We start from the raw sequence: 18,832 nt of genomic DNA, 5'->3' as shown, positions 1-18,832 counted from the left end.
GCTTTGGCAGTGATTTTGAGCTGAAGGCCCAAAACAATCAAACTAACATCAAAATGTGCTCTCATAAACTGGTTATAGGCTTTGTGAGATATATTCATGTAATTTCTTAGTTAAGTATCACTATTACTATTGCTGTTCTTGTCAAAGTGAATGTTGATATTCCAACTTTTTTTTGCAGTCTTACTAGTTTAAGCACTGGATAAAGACCTGGCTGGCAACCTAAAGGCTACAGGTTCGAATTTTAAAAGAGTTACTGATCTGCAATACTTTAGTGAGCATTTAGATTGGTTAGTCTTTTTAGGTTTTAATTTAGTTGGTGTCTGGCGCCCTCTTGAGGAGAAAGATGATTTGCTAGTTTCACGTTTGTACATTAAATGTTTATTGAGAATATATTAACCCATATTACACAGAATTTAGAGGTTTGTACATCATTGTGCAATTTACATTCTCATTTCATGCTGTAAAGCTAAATCAGGTTACAATAGCGTAAATAATCTTGAACATATGTATGATACAGACAGAGAGAGGGTGTAAAGAGAAGACCGAGTGTGTATCTGTATGCACATTCAATAGGTATTCATAAAGTTCCACTCTCCAGTTTCAAATCCACTTTCATTTTCTGCTTCTCCATCACTGTCTCCAGCTCTGAGGCTCTGCGTTCGTCCTGAGAGACAAAAAGGTGATTAGATGCTAAATGCATGCTGATCGCTGGCCTTCAAAATGAAATCGCATGGTTTCATTTTTAAAAAAAGGTGAATTATTGCATATTAAGTCACGATATTAATGTCGGTTTTCATGCATGCTGATTGAAAATTGCCACCAGACTAACACATCTTAAGCATCAAAGTTAAAGCATTTTAAAGCAAGTTGGACTCTGCGGTATATAATGTATATCAGCAGCAATTTTAAATATTAAAGTGGGAAATGTTTTGATAATTTCTCAGTGTTTTAAAATATGATAGCTTAGTCCCTCACACAATGTTTTAAGAATTTTTACCCAGAGATCTGGACTATGATATACAGAAAATAGTTGCAACAAAATGAAATTGCAAAAATTATGGCTGCACCAGGGTTAGCATTGTAAACAAAAAGTAAAAACAAAACCATATGTGACCTTGGACTTCAAAACTAGTCTTAAGTAGCATAGGTATATTTGTAGCAATAACCAAAAATACATAGTATGGGTCTAAATGATCTATTTTTCTTTCATGCCAAAAATCATTAGGATATTAAATAAATATCATGTTCCATTAAGATATTTGGTAGATTTCCTACCATAAATATATAAAAACCTAATTTTTGTTTAGTAATATGCATTGCTCAGAACTTAATTTGGACAATTTTAAAGACGTTTTTCTAATTTTTTTGTACCCTCAGATTGCAGATTTTCAAATAGCTTTATCTCAGCCAAATATTGTCCTAACAAAGCTTATTTATTTAGCTATTATGATGCAGTTTCTAAAAATTGACCCTCATGACTGGTTTTGTGGTCCAGGTTCACATACAAATTTGTTCCTTAAAATAAATATTAACTGAAATAAAATACAATATTAAATGACAAAATTATTTTATTTCGACTAGCTGTCAGCAGTTTTTTTCATTTCATTTTTTTCGTTTAATTCAAGCTGAGCTACTGAAATAATAAAATTAATAAACTAAATCAAATAAATTAAGTACTATATGGATAACTAATAAAAATGACAAAATAACTAATAAAATATGTCATTCAACTAATAAAAACCTAACAAAATCACTAAAACTTTAACTAAAAATTAAAATGAAAATAGAAAAATAAAATATAATTCAAATTATTAAAAAAAGAATTATTATAATAATACTATAATTATATGACACTAAAATAACACCAACAATTGAATATTTATATATTCAGTAATAACTTATTGGTATAGTGGAAATGTTTTAACCTTAAAATAAAAGGCTTCTAGCTTCTAATCCAGTAAAAAACATATTTCTGTTTTAATAAACCAAAAATTATGCTGTACATCAAGGGATGTTTGTTTACATTTTGTGTTGCAACATTTTTGAGTATTTAGAGCACATGTGAAATTTTTACATTTAGAAACACGATTCAGCAATTTTTATATGTCCACGTTTATATTTTTAAGTGTAGAATATTTTACATTTTTAAAAACATTTTTTAAAAATTCCCATTCATTATTTTCTTCTGGAGTTAAAATTATTCTGTAATCTTTAATTCTGTATGCAGCTTCAAATAAAACAGCAGAAAATTGTATGATATGTGACCCTGGACCACAAAACCAGTCATAATGGAAAATTTTTCATCGGAAATCTGAATAAATAGATTTTCCATTAATGTTAGGACAGGACAATATTTGCTCGAGATACAACTATTTGAAAATCTGCAATCTGAGGGTGCAAAAAATCGAAATATTGAGAAAATCACCTTTAAAGTCATCTAAATGAAGTTCTTAGCAATGCATATTGCTAATCAAAAAATACATTTTAATATATTTACAGTAGGAAATTTACAAAATATCTTCATGGAACATGATCTTTACTTAATATCCTATGATTTTGGCATAAAAGAAAAATCTATAATTTTGACCCATACAATGTATTTTTGTGGCTATTGCTACATATATACCCATACTACTTAAGACTGGTTTTGTGGTCACATATGTTCAGACATAAATTTGATTAAACATGTGTGTGATGTACCTCTATCTGGGCTCTCTGGACCGTCAGCTGACTGTAGACTCTAGTGCCCTCTTCAGGAATAACAGCACGCAGCTCTTCTTTATTCAGAGAAAACAGCTGAGCTCCATTCAGAACCCGCAGACACTGTACAGTCCTGTACACACATCAACAACAGCCGTTTATTGACTATGAATAATACTTCATTATATAATGATATGTGCCTCAAAACGGTGATCACATAAATGTGGATTGAAACTAATATATATTGTGCACCAAGGTAATCATAGTTTCTGCTAAAATACTGTAGTTAATATAAAATCATACTGAATGAATGTGGGATGTGGTTTTTTGCGTTGTCAGTGATGTGAGGTGTTAGAGGTGGAGTATTATTATTAATAACTGACGGATGGCTGTTGTAGTGTTTCCTGTGTGAGACTCACGGTTCACTAAAGCCTTTCTTGCGCAGCCAGTTTTCCACTTCTGCGGGCGGCGAGTTGTAGTCCAATGGGGCGGATGTGTCGGCCGAACGAGGAATCACCAAACGTGGAGACAGATTCTTCCCGCTGGTCAAACGTTGAAGCAGCTCGTCATTGACCTGCATCACTGACACAGAATCAGAAATCAATATCAGCACAAATCCTGCCTGTGAGTGTGAGCATCATATATTACATTCTGTATTGATATTTAGAATTAGCTTTCATTTTTAAATTTTTAAATTAATTAAAGAAGAAGTTCCCTTCCAGAACAAAAATGTACAGATAATTTACTCAGCCCGTTGTCATCCAAGATGTTCATCTCTTTCTTTCTTCAGTCATAAGAAATTGTTTTTTGAAGAAAACATTTTAGGATTTCTTTCTATATAATGGACTTCTATGGTGCCCCCGAGTTTGAACTTCCAAAATGCAGTTTAAATGCAGCTTCAAAGAGCTCTAAAGACCAAGGAATAAAGAAAACAAGAAATATATAAAATTGATGAATTTTTCGCTAGATAAGACCCTTATTCCTCAGCTGGGATTGTTTAGAGCCCTTTAAAGCTGCATTTACACTGCATTTTGGAAGTTCAAACTCAAAGAAATCCTGAAATGTTTTCCTCAAAAAACAAAATTTCTTTACGACTGAAGAAAGAAAGACAGATCTTGGATGACAAGGGGGCTGGTAAATTATCTGTACATTTTTGTTCTGGAAGTGTTTTGTTCTCCTTTAATGTTATCTAAAACTAAAAGCAAAACCATAAAAGATGACCTAAAATAAAACAAGCAATAACTGAAATAAAAAAAAATAAAAAAACTATGAAAAAAAAAAAAAGAAAAAAAAAAATATATGTGTATATGTATGTGTGTATATGTGTATATATATATATATATATAAACTAAAAAAAAAGACAAAGTGCATAACAAAATTACAAAAACTAAAAAATGGAAACAAAATGTAAGAATAAAATTAATTCAAAACATCACTTACAAAACTATCAATGATACTAAAATAAGATTAAAAGGAAGTTTTTAAGTTTTTACTTTTTAAAAAATTGAGATTTATTAAACATTTTTATTATTATTGTTATTATTGTTATTTTTTTATATTTTCAGCTGGATAATTAGTGTTAACTAAAACTAAACCCAAAACCATACAAAAATAAAAATTATGAAAAAAAAACATTAACTGAAAGTTTAAGGTGAAGTACTAAAATAACTAAAACTGGAAGTTAATAGCTATATAGACATGTTATAAAAGACAAAAAACATCAAAAACAATTACAAAATAAAATTGTCAAAGTTTTAACAAAAACTATAATATTGTATCAATGGTACCAAAATAGTTTTGATTTCAATTTTAGTTTTAAGTTTCAGTAATTGTATGTGCTTTTGTATTTTTATTAGTTTTTTTTTAATTTTTATTTTAAAAAATGTAGCTTTTATTTTAATTTCAATTGTAGTTCTTAAGCTACTTCAGTTTATTTTAATTTTCATTTAGGTGTTTAAAGTGTAAAGTGTGTTTAAGTTTAATATTTATATTTCATTTTATTTCAGTGAATGAAAATTGCTTTTTTTAGTTTTTTATTCTTTGTTAACAATAACAAAACTAGTTTGAGATTTCATCAAAACTTTCCATTTGTGACCCATTTGTCTTAAGTAGCACGGGTATATTTGTAGCAATAGGCAAAAAATACATTGTATGGGTCAAAATGATTTTTTTCTTTTATGCCAAAAATCATTAGGATATTAAGTTTCCTACTGTTAATATATCAAAACTTAATTTTTTAATAAGCTTTTGAAAAGCCAATTCATTCAGCTTTCAGAGGATGTATAAATCTCAATTTCAAAAAATGTAACTTTATGACTGGTTTTGTGGTCCAGGGTCACATTTGTGCTCCATTGCTGTCTAAGAGAAACAGTTGCGATATTAACAAGATCTGATTTGAGATGTTTAGGTTGATCATCTGATCACTGATGTGTTTGTACCTTTCTCTGAGTCTTCAGAAAGCGATCCGAGGATCATGCTGCGAGGCCGAGGGGTGCTGGGGTCAGAGTTTGTGCCGGATGGGCTGGGCAGGCTGAGGAACATCGGTGGAGCAGAGGGAGGCTGAAACAGAGAGCGTAATGTCAGAAGAAGGAGAAGAAGAGAGGTGTACTGAAGTGAGTTTGCTAATGTGAGTTTGTACCTTTGGAGTTCTATGAATTACAGGGTTGTCGATGTGCGTCACCGGCTCCAAGATGTTAAACGGCAGGAATCCCACTTCATTAAACTTATTACGACACTTCCACCAGCGCTTAGATGACTCGAGCACCTGAAACACAGACAAATAGCAGGGAAATAAAGGTTATTTGTATTAATATAATACTTGGATGTGTTGAATATGATATGTGACCATGCATCACAAAACCAGTCATAAGTAGCAGGGGTATATTTGTAGCAATAGCCAAAAATACATTGTATGGGTCAAAATTATTGATTTTTCTTTTATGCCAAAAATCATAAGGATATTAAGTGCAGATCATGTTCCATGAAGATATTTTGTAAATTTCCTACCGTAAATATATCAAAACTTGATATTTGATTGGTAATATGCATTGCTAAGAACTTAATTTGGACAACTTTAAAGTTTTTTTTTTCAATATTTAGATTTTTTTTGCACCCTTGGATTCCAGATTTTCAAATAGTTGCATCTCAATATCTCAGTTTTAAAAAATTGACACTTATGGCTGGTTCTGTGGTCCAGGGTCACATATTACAAAACAAAACTGAGAGATAATTTTTGTTTTGGCTCAGTTTGGAGGGAAATACACAAATATAAATGTGTGTGTGTAGGTTAACTATTATAGTTTGTGGCAAATTTGCCTCCAGAAATAAGCTAAATCTGACAAAACCCATATATTTCAAATAAAATGAATAAATGAATATAAATACATTTTATATATTTATACATCTGGGGATGCCATGAGATGTCTAAATAAATAAATAAATAATAACTATTATTATTATTAGAAAAAACATGTTGCATTTTTAGAATTAATATTAAAACCAATTCATATTTTAGAATATCAATGTTTATTTACTTTTGGAGATTAGTTTTTATACACATATAACATTATTATTGTTGTTGATGTTGTTGTTATATTTTATTTACAAAGAATACATTATATGTTGCATTTGTAGAATTAATATTAAAATAAATGTATATTTTAGAACATAAATAAATATAGATTGTTTATTAATTTTTGGAGATTATAAATTTGATATACACACCTAACATTATTACTATTATTATTATTATTATTATTATTATTATTATTATTATCCCCCCTCCCCACACACACACAAAAAACATGTTGCATTTTTAGAATATTAAAACAAATTAATATTTTAGAATATCAAAAAATGTTTATTTATTTTTGGAGATGTGTTTTTATTATTATTATTTTATTTTATTTTTAAAAAATACATTATATGTTGCATTTTTAGAATTAATATTTAAATAAATTAATATTTTAGAATATCAATAAATAAAGATTGTTTATTTATTTTTGGAAATTATACATTTGATTTTATACACACATCTAACATTATTACTATTGTCACTATATTTTATTAAAATAACAGCGATGTCTCCGAAATTAAATAATTATTACTATTAGCTACCAGTTAACAGTAAGATTTGTAATGTTTTTTTTTGAAGAAGAAGAAGTCTCTTCTGCTCACCAAGCAAAAACAGTACAATTTTGAAATATTTTTACTATTTAAAAGAACTCTTTTCTATATGAATATATTTTAAAATATAATTTATTCCTGTGATTTTAAAGTGGATTTTTTAGCATCATTACTTCAGTCACATGATCCTTCAGAAATCACTCTAACATTCTGATTTGCTGCTCAAAAAACATCTATTAATTAATATTATGTTGAAAACAGAGTAGAATTGTTTCAGGTTTCTTAGGTGAATATAAAGTTCAGAAGAACAGCATTTATCTGAAATAGAAATCTTTTGTAACATTATAAATGTCTGTATCACTTATGATCAATTTAAAGCATCCTTGCTAAATAAAAAAATACATTTCTATACTGACTTTTGAATGTTGTAGTGTATAATGTTACAAAAGCTTATTTCAGATAAATGCTGATCTTTGGATCTTTCTATTCATCAAAGAATCCTGAATAAAAATCAACTGTTTTAAATATTGATAATAATAATATCTTTTAGGGTAGTGGTTGGGTTATTATGCCTATAATATGTTTATTCTAATACTACTGTAGATGAACGTGTGTGTGTGTGTGTGTGTGTGTGTGTGTGTGTATGTGTGTGTGTGTGTGTGTGTGTGTGTGTGTGTGTGTGTGTTACCTGTAGTGTGTCTCCTTGAAGTACAGACAGCTCACTGTTGTTCCGTGCAACAAAATCATAACTGCATCGATATAAGCGCTCTTCAGCTCCGCCATCACTAAAAAAGACAGACAGAGATGTTTTCTCAGACTGTGCATTTAAATAACATTACAAAGTACAATTTTTTAAATGCAGTTACAAAATAACTAGGGATGCACTGAAATGAAAATTCTTGGCCGAAGCCGAACAAAATTACACACTGGGCCTGTAGCGGTTACCAATTACCGAATTTTCCCCCATGTATTTTGCCAATTTTTTCACCATTGCATAAATTAAATAGCCAATATTTGCTTTTTAATCAAGAGAAAATCTATTTCAAAACAACAGTTTAAAAATGTTTACCTAACACTGAACATTTTCAACATTCTAGTAGACATTATAGCCTACCAACAAAGCACAATTTAACTTAAAAAATTAATAAGTTAGTAAAATAATATTCTTTGGCCATTTTAAGACCCCCTTCTTGAATCAGGCATGTGTTTTTAATGGACAAATAAATGCAGCCTTGCTGAGCAAAGGAGAATGTTAGAATAAATGTATTAAAAGACCTGTTGTAATGATTGTCATTATTATTTGACTTACTTTTTTATTTTATTTTACAGAACAAAAGTAAAATTACAGAACTAACATTTATGAATGTTGACTTTTATTTTGGCGGAAACCCGCAGGAAGACTTCAGTACTACTTTTTGCTGACAGCAGCAGATTTATGAATGATTCTCATAACGCCGATTTTCCTCACGCTTTGGACTTTGAACCCTGGCTAAGGAGCTGTATTAGACAACATAGCATTCTGTAGTTTATTTACTAATGCTTTAAAGCTATTTGGTGATTTCAGTCATCATACAGTAACCAGCAACAACCTGCCCTTTCTTTTCTCATGGAAGACATGCGATGCAATACTAAACAGTCTCTCGCTGTCGGAGCTTGTAATGATTTTTGCGTCTTTCTTGGACAGTTTTAAATGCTTCAACACTGCCCACATGTTTGCTGCATTAGTGCATGCCTCTATTTGATGGCGTCACATCATTATAATTATAATAATTATTATAATGATGTGATGTGTGTGTATAATTTATTACACCGAAATAGATTTTTTTTTTGCTATTTTCAGCTGAGTAATTTCAGTTGCCGAACATTTGGTGCATCCCTAAAAATAACCACCTTTGAATACTGAGATAAAATGGACAGAAACTGTGGTCTATTTAAGAAAAGACAATGAGAAAGTCACTGAACAAGTCTTGAATCACAGTGACACCTTTAACAGCACCATTATCACAGCATTTACACAAGTCAAAGAAGTGAAACTGCTGCTGGTGGTTAGTGAAAGCCAACACCATGAATAAACTTGTGTTAGTTCGTCTTTTGTTATTTGTGTGAACAAACACTAGAGTCAGAAATACTGAAACACCGTGGAACTGACATGTGAAACCAATCAATTGATCAATTGTGAATTAAACTTACGGTTCGTCTGTAGTCTGAACAGGAGCGGTGTGGCGGTCAGACGGGTGAGACGGAGTCAACTAAGTGTTATAGAGACAGTTCAACATGTTAGCAATAACTTCAAACACTAAACACCCAATGACGGATTTGTGGGATTTTTATTAGTATGACTTTCTGCTTAATAGGGTTAATTCTGTTTTTACAATCTGTTTTACACGGCTGTTTTAAAGTGTTTAAAAATGGTTTCTTATGCTCATCAAGGATGTATCCATTTGATAAAAAATACAAACAAAAACTGTACTATTGTGAAACATTATTGCAATTTAAAACAACAGTTTGCTCTTTTAATATACTTTAAAATATAATTTATTTCTGTGATCAAAGCTGAATTTTCAGCATTGTTACTCCAGTCTTCAGTGTCACATGATCCTTCAGAAATCATTCTAATATGCTGATTTATTACTTTTATTTTCAATGTTGGAAACAGTTGTGCTGCTTAATATTTTTGGGACTTGTGATCCTCTTTCTTGGATTCTTTGATAAATAAAAAGGTAATAAGAAAACAATATACACTACTATTCAAAAGTTTAGGCTCAGTACATTTTTTCATTCTTTTCTTTTTTTTAAAAGAAATTTACACTTTTATTCAGCAAGGATGTGTTAAATGGATAAAAAGTGATAGTAAATAACTTATATTGTTAGAAAAGATTTCTATTTTGAATAAATGCTGTTATTTGTATATTTTCATTCATCAAAGAATCAAGGAAAAATGATCACATTTACAAATTATTTCCAAAAAACACTGATAATAGAATGACTTCTGAAGAATCACGACACTGAAGACTGGTGTAATGGCTGATGAAAATTCAGCTTTGCTTCACAGAAATAAATTATATTTCAAAGTATATTAAAATAGGACATCAATGTTAGAAGTTGCAATAATATTTCACAATATTACTGTTTGTTTTTTCTCTGTATTTTCGATTAAATAAATACAGCCTCGATGAGCATAAAAGACTTCATTAGAAAACATTAAAAAAATCGCACTGATCCCAAACTTTTGAACGGCAGTTTTCGGTTAGCTTATCTTATGTAGAAATGGCTTGGAAAATGTAATTACATTTTAATTTAAAGAGGCTCACCAGTCAATCAATCAATACTTTTTTGAGCAAGGATGCATTTAATTGCTTAAAAGTGACAGTAAAGGCATTTATAATGTTACAAAAGATTTTTATTTCCAATAAATGCTGTTCTTTTCAACTTTCTATTCATCAAAAAATCCTTCAAAACGGTTTTTAACATCAATAATAATCAGAAATGTTTCTTCAGCAGCAAATCAGCATATTAGAATGATTTCTGAAGGATCATGTGACACTGAAGACTGGCAAAATGATGCTAAAAATTCAGCTTTGGTCACAGAAATAAATAACATTTTAAAATCTAGTCACATAGAAAAGGTCTATTTTAAATTTTAATATTATTTTATAATTTTAAATGTATTTTTAATCAAATAAATGCAGCCTTTGTGAACATAAGAGACGTCTTTCATAATTTTTTTTAAATTATCTTAAATAATAGTAATGCTAATTATGTCAATTATAGCTATATGTATATAATTTGCATAAATTATTTTAACAATATTTTTAAATACTATATGTAGTATTAAAATATTTATAACTATATAAATATATACATACATTATTAATATTAATGTATATTTTGTTGATGTAATGATGCTGGAAAGTCAGCTTTGATCACAGAAATAAATTACATTTTAAAATATAGTCACAAAGAAAATGGATATTTTAAATTGTAATATTATTTCACAATTTTAAAATATTTTAATCCAATAAATGCAGCTTTATTGAGCATAAGACTTCTTTCATTAAAAAAATATTAAATAACATTAATGTTAATTATTTGCATAAATGATTTAAAAAATATTTTTAAATACTATATATAGTATTAGTATTATAATATTTATAATTATAAATAGTTACAAAAATAGTCACACAGAAAATGGCTATTCTAAATTGTAATGTTATTTTTTTTAGGTATTTTTAATCAAATAAATGCAGCCTTGGTGAGCATAAGTGACTTCTTTCATAATTTTTTATAAATTATCTTAAATAATAGTAATGCTAATTATGTCAATTATAGCAATATGTATATAATTTGCATAAATTATTTTAACTATTTTTTAAATACTATATGTAGTATTAAAATATTTATAACTATATAAATATATACATACATTTTTAATATTAAAGTATATTTTGTTGATGTAATGATGCTGAAAAGTCAGCTTTGATCACAGAAATAAATTACATTTTAAAATATAGTCACAAAGAAAATGGATATTTTAAATTGTAATATTATTTCACAATTTTAACATATTTTAATCCAATAAATGCAGCTTTATTGAGCATAAGACTTCTTTCATTAAAAAAAATAATATTAAATAACATTAATGTTAATTATTTGCATAAATGATTTAAAAAATATTTTTAAATACTATATATAGTATTAGTATTATAATATTTATAATTATAAATAGTTACAAAAACAGTCACTCAGAAAATGGCTATTTTAAATTGTAATGTTATTTTTTTTAGGTATTTTTAATCAAATAAATGCAGCCTTGGTGAGCATAAGTGACTTCTTTCATTAAACCTTGCTGACCCCAAACTTTAAAAATCTAGTCTACAATATCAGATGATATTACCTCTACTTTTGAGTGCTCAGCATCCTGTCTGTGTTCTAACTCCACAGGATCGATCCATCCAGCGGCGTCTGACCCCGGCGGCTTCCATCCGTCCTGAAACACGAGTGTGTAAGGTGCCACTGGGCTCCGCAGAACAGATCTACATAAAGGTAATGAGCCATCAGCATGTGCACATATTAAACACATCTCCAAAAATGACAATTCTTCACTGCATACTTATGTTGTGTCCAGTTGGGCCCTAAAGAGACCCATAATGCATTATCCTGTGCCGTCAGGTTGTTCTGTAGCAGAGTCACGGCTCCTTGTGTCATCGCTGGGCTGGACACGGATGCAGGGAAACCAGGACCTCCTGAAGCCTTCACGATCTACAAATACGCACATAAAGGTGAATTATTTGAGTGTACTTTACTTTACTGCTCAATAGACGTATGAGACCTTTCTCCACACAATACTGTGCAAACATTTGATGATACACTTGAAACAATGCATTGCAACAAAGGCCTTAAAAGCTCTGCTGTTTGCACAGGAGAAATATGAGCAGACATATGAATGCACACGCATTTACCATTTCGAGCGGTTTGAAGACGTGATGCACGAGTTCCTCTGAGGTCGGATTGGAGATGGAAAATTTTAACCGTGCCTGTAAAACAAACAATGTGCTTATGGAAACCTGAGAGAAAATATATCACAGCACACTGCTTAATAGTTCATTTGTAGTATTATTGTATTATTATTAGCAATACTAATTATGAACAATATTAATTACAATGAATAAGTCATATTTAAGTTTCATTGCACCATAGCTTAGCATATATATATATATATATATATATATATATATATATATATATATATATATATATATATATATATATAAAATTAGCATTTTTACAAATATTTTTAAAGACTACTACTATTATAGTATCTTGAACAAATCAACAAATCAAATCAACAAATCAGAATATTAAAATGATAAAAGGATCAGGTGACACTGAAGAATAAATTATATTTTACTACATATTACAATACTAAACAGTTATTTTAAATTGTAATAATATTTAACAAATTTTAATGTATTTTTGATCAAATAAATGGAGCCTTGGTGAGCAGAAGAGACTTATTTCATTCAAAAAGGAAAAAAATATATAACTATATAATATTTATAATGGTATAATTTTAATAGTACTATAATACGTTTTAATAGCACTATAATATTTAAAATGTTTTATATATATTTTTTAAATATATATTTTTAAATGCCAAACATCGTATTTATATTATAATATTTTTTTAATGATTTATATTCTGTTGATGTAAACTGCTTTTTATATAAAAACGAGCTTCATGTAAAAAGAAAAAAAAAACTAATTATAATAAATAAACAAATAATATTTGTTGTCATTTTCTGACCAACAATTTCTGGAAAATAATTACTAGAATACTAAAAAATATAATCTCAAATATAATTAAACAATAAATGCTATTATTTTTATGCATCATTACATAAAAGTCAAACAATTATTAAATATAAAATGTATAAATTATTCATTAAAACAACATAATCAGGTGTTTACAATAAGACTAATTAAACATTAATGAATGCATTAACTAACAATAAGCAATACATTTGTTAAAGCATTTAGTAATCTTTGTTAATGTTAATTAATAAAAAATACAACTGTTTATTGTTAGTTCATGTTAGGTCCATTAATTAATATTAACGGAAAACTTTGGATTTTAATAACGTATTAGTAAATGTTGCAATTATTATGAAAATAATTATATATAAACAATATTATAAATAAATAAATACATTTTTGCATTTTATTTATTGCATTTTGCATTTAATGTAGTTTTGCATTTTGCATTTAATGTAGTTAACCATAATTAACAAATGTAACCTGATTGTAAAGCGTTACCCATCCTTAAAATATTTTTATAAATGTATTTATGCAATACTGTCATTAAGATTCATGACTCACCAACAGGCAGAAGCTGTATTTGAATTTCTGAAAAGCGTCGAGAAACTCTTTCTCAGACGGAGGTTTGGCTTTAGCTGTGAGAAGATCCTCTAAAAAACACAAACACACAACAAACAACTCATCAAACAGTGAAACCTGTAAGTAAAGATTACCAGCTGCATGGTGTCCTTGGAACGATTGTAAATCGGTTTTAGCTTGTTTAAGATGATGCAGGTGTGATATTGTTTTAATTGAGAGTATGTTAGTATTCAGTACACACAGAGTGAATAATGCTGACAGCTTCGTAACACAACACTCTCCCATCAGCTGATGTCCTCATCGTACTAGGAAGAGCTGATAACCGCTGATAACAGCTCACTACAATATGCTCTTTAGTTCAGCTGGGTTTCAGGGGTTTGCTTTATACAGTAGTTTAAGCATTTAGGTTTCATATTTTTTATTCTACATACCGTCTGCATTTTTCTTCTGACTTTTCTTCTTCTTTTTGTTTCTTTGGTCGAGGATAATCTGAGCCTCTGCTGACTGCTGCAGCTTTCCCATGAACGCCTCAATATCATCAAAACAATGATTAAGCAAGTCCTAGAAACAGAGAGAAACAAGGCGGTTGGTAATAAAAATACACTCAGAGATCTGTGATTTGGTGCTTTTTTTAACTCTGAAACTGTTGGTAATGTAAACAGGGATATCAATGTGGCGTTATAATTCACGATAATGGTCAAACTGAAGGTTAACTAGAGCGCTGGAAGCCAACAGACTTATCAAGATCCATTGAATGAACAAAACAAGCTAATTTGGCTATACTTGTGGACAAAATGTGTGAAAAATAAACACTTTTGGCCACAACCAGTCGAAAGTTTGAAGAAAGCTTGTTTATAAAAGCCTCCCATGCTCACCAGGGCTGTTTTATTTGTTTAGAAATACAGTAAAAATGGTGAAATATTATTCAATTTAGAATAACTGGTTTCTATGTGAATATCTTTTAAAATGTAATTTATTCCTGTAAACAAAGTTGAATTTTCAGCATCATTGCTACAGTCTTCAGTGTCACATGATCATTCAGAAAGCATTCTAATATTCTGATTTATTATAAATGTTAAAAACAGTTGTGCTGGATTTCTTATTACATAAAAAGTAAAAAAAAAAAAAAAACTACAGCATTTATTAAATATAAAAAAGTTATTTCTAACAATATAAACTACCATTTAAAAGTTTGTGTTCAGTACATTTTCATTCTTTTTTTTTTTTTGAAAGAAATTAATACTTTTATTTACTAAGGATGTGTTAAATTGATAAAAAGTGATGGCAAAGACGTATATTTTTATAAAATATTTCTATTTTGAATAAATGACAAAATGGTAAAATATTATTACAATTTAAAATAACTGGTTTCTATGTGAATATATTTTAAAATGTAATTTATTCCTGTAAACAAAGTTGCATTTTCAGCATCATTGCTACAGTCTTCAGTGTCACATGATCATTCAGAAAGCATTCTAATATTCTGATTTATTATAAATGTTAAAAACAGTTGTGCTGGATTTCTTATTACATAAAAAGTAAAAAAAAAAAAAAAACTACAGCATTTATTAAATATAAAAAAGTTATTTCTAACAATATAAACTACCATTTAAAAGTTTGTGTTCAGTACATTTTCATTCTTTTTTTTTTTTTTTGAAAGAAATTAATACTTTTATTTACTAAGGATGTGTTAAATTGATAAAAAGTGATGGCAAAGACGTATATTTTTATAAAATATTTCTATTTTGAATAAATGACAAAATGGTAAAATATTATTACAATTTAAAATAACTGGTTTCTATGTGAATATATTTTAAAATGTAATTTATTCCTGTAAACAAAGTTGCATTTTCAGCATCATTGCTACAGTCTTCAGTGTCACATGATCATTCAGAAAGCATTCTAATATTCTGATTTATTATAAATGTTAAAAACAGTTGTGCTGGATTTCTTATTACATAAAAAGTAAAAAAAAAAAAAAAACTACAGCATTTATTAAATATAAAAAAGTTATTTCTAACAATATAAACTACCATTTAAAAGTTTGTGTTCAGTACATTTTCATTCTTTTTTTTTTTTTTTGAAAGAAATTAATACTTTTATTTACTAAGGATGTGTTAAATTGATAAAAAGTGATGGCAAAGACGTATATTTTTATAAAATATTTCTATTTTGAATAAATGACAAAATGGTAAAATATTATTACAATTTAAAATAACTGGTTTCTATGTGAATATATTTTAAAATGTAATTTATTCCTGTAAACAAAGTTGCATTTTCAGCATCATTGCTACAGTCTTCAGTGTCACATGATCATTCAGAAAGCATTCTAATATTCTGATTTATTATAAATGTTAAAAACAGTTGTGCTGGATTTCTTATTACATAAAAAGTAAAAAAAAAACAGCATTTATTAAATATAAAAAAGTTATTTCTAACAATATAAACTACCATTTAAAAGTTTGTGTTCAGTACATTTTCATTCTTTCTTTTTTTGAAGGAAATTAATACTTTTATTTACCAAGGATGTGTTAAATTGATAAAAAGTGATGGCAAAGACGTATATTGTTAAAAAAGATTTTTATTTTTAATAAATGACAAAATTGTAAAATATTATTACAATTTAAAATAACTGGTTTCCATGTGAATATCTTTTAATATGTAATTTATTCCTGTAAACAAAGTAGTGTCACACGATTCTTCAGAAATAATTCTAATATGCTGATTTATTATCAATGTTGAAAACAGTTGTGCTGCTTAATATTTTGTGGATCCCTAAATAAATAAAAAAATTTAGAAGAACAGTATTTATTTAAAATAGAAGTATTTCCTAACAATATAAACTTCCATTTAAAAGTTTTTGTTCAGTATTTTTTTTCTTTCTTTTTTTAAAATCAATTACTACTTTTACTCAAGTATGTTTTAAATTGATAAATTATATTGTTAGAAAAGATTTCTATTTTGAATAAATGACAAAATTGTAAAATATTATTACAATTTAAAATAACTATAGCTAAAATAAACTAAAACATTTTGTTTAGGAAATTTTTATTCTTTCTTTTAAGAAATGAATACTTTTATTCACCAAGGATGTGTTAAATTGATAAAACGTGATTGCAAAGACTTAAGTTGTTATAAAAAAAATCTACTTTGAATAAATGCTGTTTTTAAACATTCTATTCATCAGAGAAAATCTGAAAAAAATTCTACTAATAATTCATGTTTTTTTAAATATTAGAATGATTTCTGAAGAATTATGTGACTGGAGTAATGATGCTAAAATTCAGCTTGAAGTCACAGGAATAAATTAAAATTTTTAAATATATTGAAATAGAAAGCAGTTATTTTAAATAGTAAATTTTTTTCAGAATTTAACTGTTTTTGCTGTACTTTGGATCAAATAAATGCAGGTTTGGTGAGCAGGAGAGACTTCTTTAAAAGCATCTTGTAGTGACTGGTAGTGTATATTCTGCCATTGTTTTTGTATTTAAATTCTGTATTTGTTTACATGGACTTACCACTTCCATCTGAGCCCTAAGGAATGACTTGTCAGGTTGGCCATTTACCAATCCGTTAGCTAGAATTAAGAAAGAACGTGTTAATCTGTGTCTGTTTATAAGCAGTATTGATAACTATTGATCAGTATTGGTTCATACACACCTCTGATGCCTGGGTAGGGTGGAGGAGGGCTGGGTGAGGGTGGATTTGGGGCTTGGGTGTACGGCGGACTCGGGATTCCCAACATATCCATACTGGACTCGGAAAACCTGAAAAACACACATTTACATCACAGCACTCGCTTTACTCAGAATGAACGTACATGCTGTACTACTGAAACAATGAGCAGATCTGCAGTATTTCTGTTGGTTTTGATGTGCGTCACTGTATTTTAAACAAAATGTGATTTAATTGGCGTCACACAATGCAAATGAGTCACTAACCAACACATCAAACAACTTTGAGTTGTGTAACTTTAAAAAAACGCCCTTTTAAACACAAACATGGGAGAAAAGCAAGACATTATGTTTCAAATAAAGACTTGGACAATAATGAAACACCCTTTCGAATCAAGGTCATTTACTAAGCTATGAAAATGAGCCAAATTCAAATTTATTTAAAAAGTGGAGCAAACGGCTGCGTGTTAAAGGAAATAGCAATTTTTAAAAACGTTTTAAAAATAATTATATTAATTACACAGTAACCTACGACCTAAAAGAATATGCATTTTTAGAATGAAAAAACATTATTGGAATCATTTTTGAATATTTTTTATTTCAAAGGACATCCCTAAAGAGAAATTTTCTCCGATTTTGCTCACTTAAAGCACCAATAATAAGCTAACCCATACACGCACTCATTCATAAGAAAATCTAACTATTCTAGAAAACATGTTTGGCATTCAGTTTGACATTGAGATGCCTTGAGGTTAGTTTAGCGTATCTCATGCTTTAAACACACACACACACACACACACACACACACACACACACACACACACACACACACTAAGTTTGTCATTTGTAGCTGATAAGCACATACACAGCAGCAGATAAACATAACACACTGTACCTTACTTGTGTCCTGCTTGTCTTGTAAGCGTTTAGTCCTAAAGAACAACCGAGGTCGAATGAATCTCTCCCTCTACAAATCTGTCTCTCTCTCCCTGTACTCTCAGTCACGCCTTCGTAAGCTATGTTGAAACTGGTTAAACCAGTTTGTCTTCTCCTTATCAGGTTCTATTTCTCTAGGTTGTGGGCACACAGTGGAAATCACAACATTACCCGACTGTTAAGATCAGTACCTGTTGGCTCTTATTGTGTAATGCGACACAACTTGCTTGATGTCATCTCTTATGTGCTCTGCCTGAAATATGCAAACAGGTAGAGAGTGATGTCACCTAAGAGGCGGGGCTCTGCTCGGACAATCACAACAGTATCACCCGAGTCTGAATCAGGAATTAATTGTGATTGCTACAGTGAAGCTCAACTTACTTTGACAGATGCGCAGCTGAAGAAATACACGCTCGGCCTCTTCTGGGTGCAGCTCTGACTAACAAGAAGAAGAAGGGCTGGATCGCTGAGGGATGGGCGATTTATGCAATCGCAGCGGAGAA

General features: G+C 29.1%; 1 protein-coding gene across 2 annotated transcripts; it reads right to left on the bottom strand.

The window, feature by feature from the left end:
- Nucleotides 1-362: 362 nt before the first annotated feature.
- On the bottom strand, nt 363-18,566 carry eps8l1b (EPS8 signaling adaptor L1b). Of its 2 annotated transcripts, none has more exons than XM_073830347.1 (15): nt 18,521-18,566; nt 17,380-17,486; nt 17,238-17,296; nt 14,151-14,280; nt 13,702-13,790; nt 12,285-12,359; nt 11,936-12,084; nt 11,720-11,858; nt 9,016-9,074; nt 7,514-7,610; nt 5,339-5,464; nt 5,139-5,259; nt 3,120-3,282; nt 2,701-2,833; nt 363-664 (listed from the first exon to the last, which is right to left on the bottom strand). In XM_073830347.1, the coding sequence occupies exons 2-15, from the start codon at nt 17,468-17,470 to the stop codon at nt 578-580; spliced, it is 1,518 nt and encodes a 505-aa protein (XP_073686448.1). In that variant the 5' UTR covers nt 17,471-17,486; nt 18,521-18,566; the 3' UTR covers nt 363-577. The 2 variants fall into 2 exon arrangements, with proteins under 2 accessions (XP_073686448.1, XP_073686447.1); XM_073830346.1 differs by lacking the exon at nt 18,521-18,566 and adding an exon at nt 18,289-18,456.
- Between the last annotated feature and the right edge of the window lie 266 nt (nt 18,567-18,832).

This window comes from Garra rufa, chromosome 24 (assembly GCF_049309525.1).
Source record: "Garra rufa chromosome 24, GarRuf1.0, whole genome shotgun sequence".
Classification (NCBI taxonomy): domain Eukaryota; kingdom Metazoa; phylum Chordata; class Actinopteri; order Cypriniformes; family Cyprinidae; genus Garra; species Garra rufa.
This window is presented reverse-complemented; position numbering and strand designations above follow the sequence as displayed.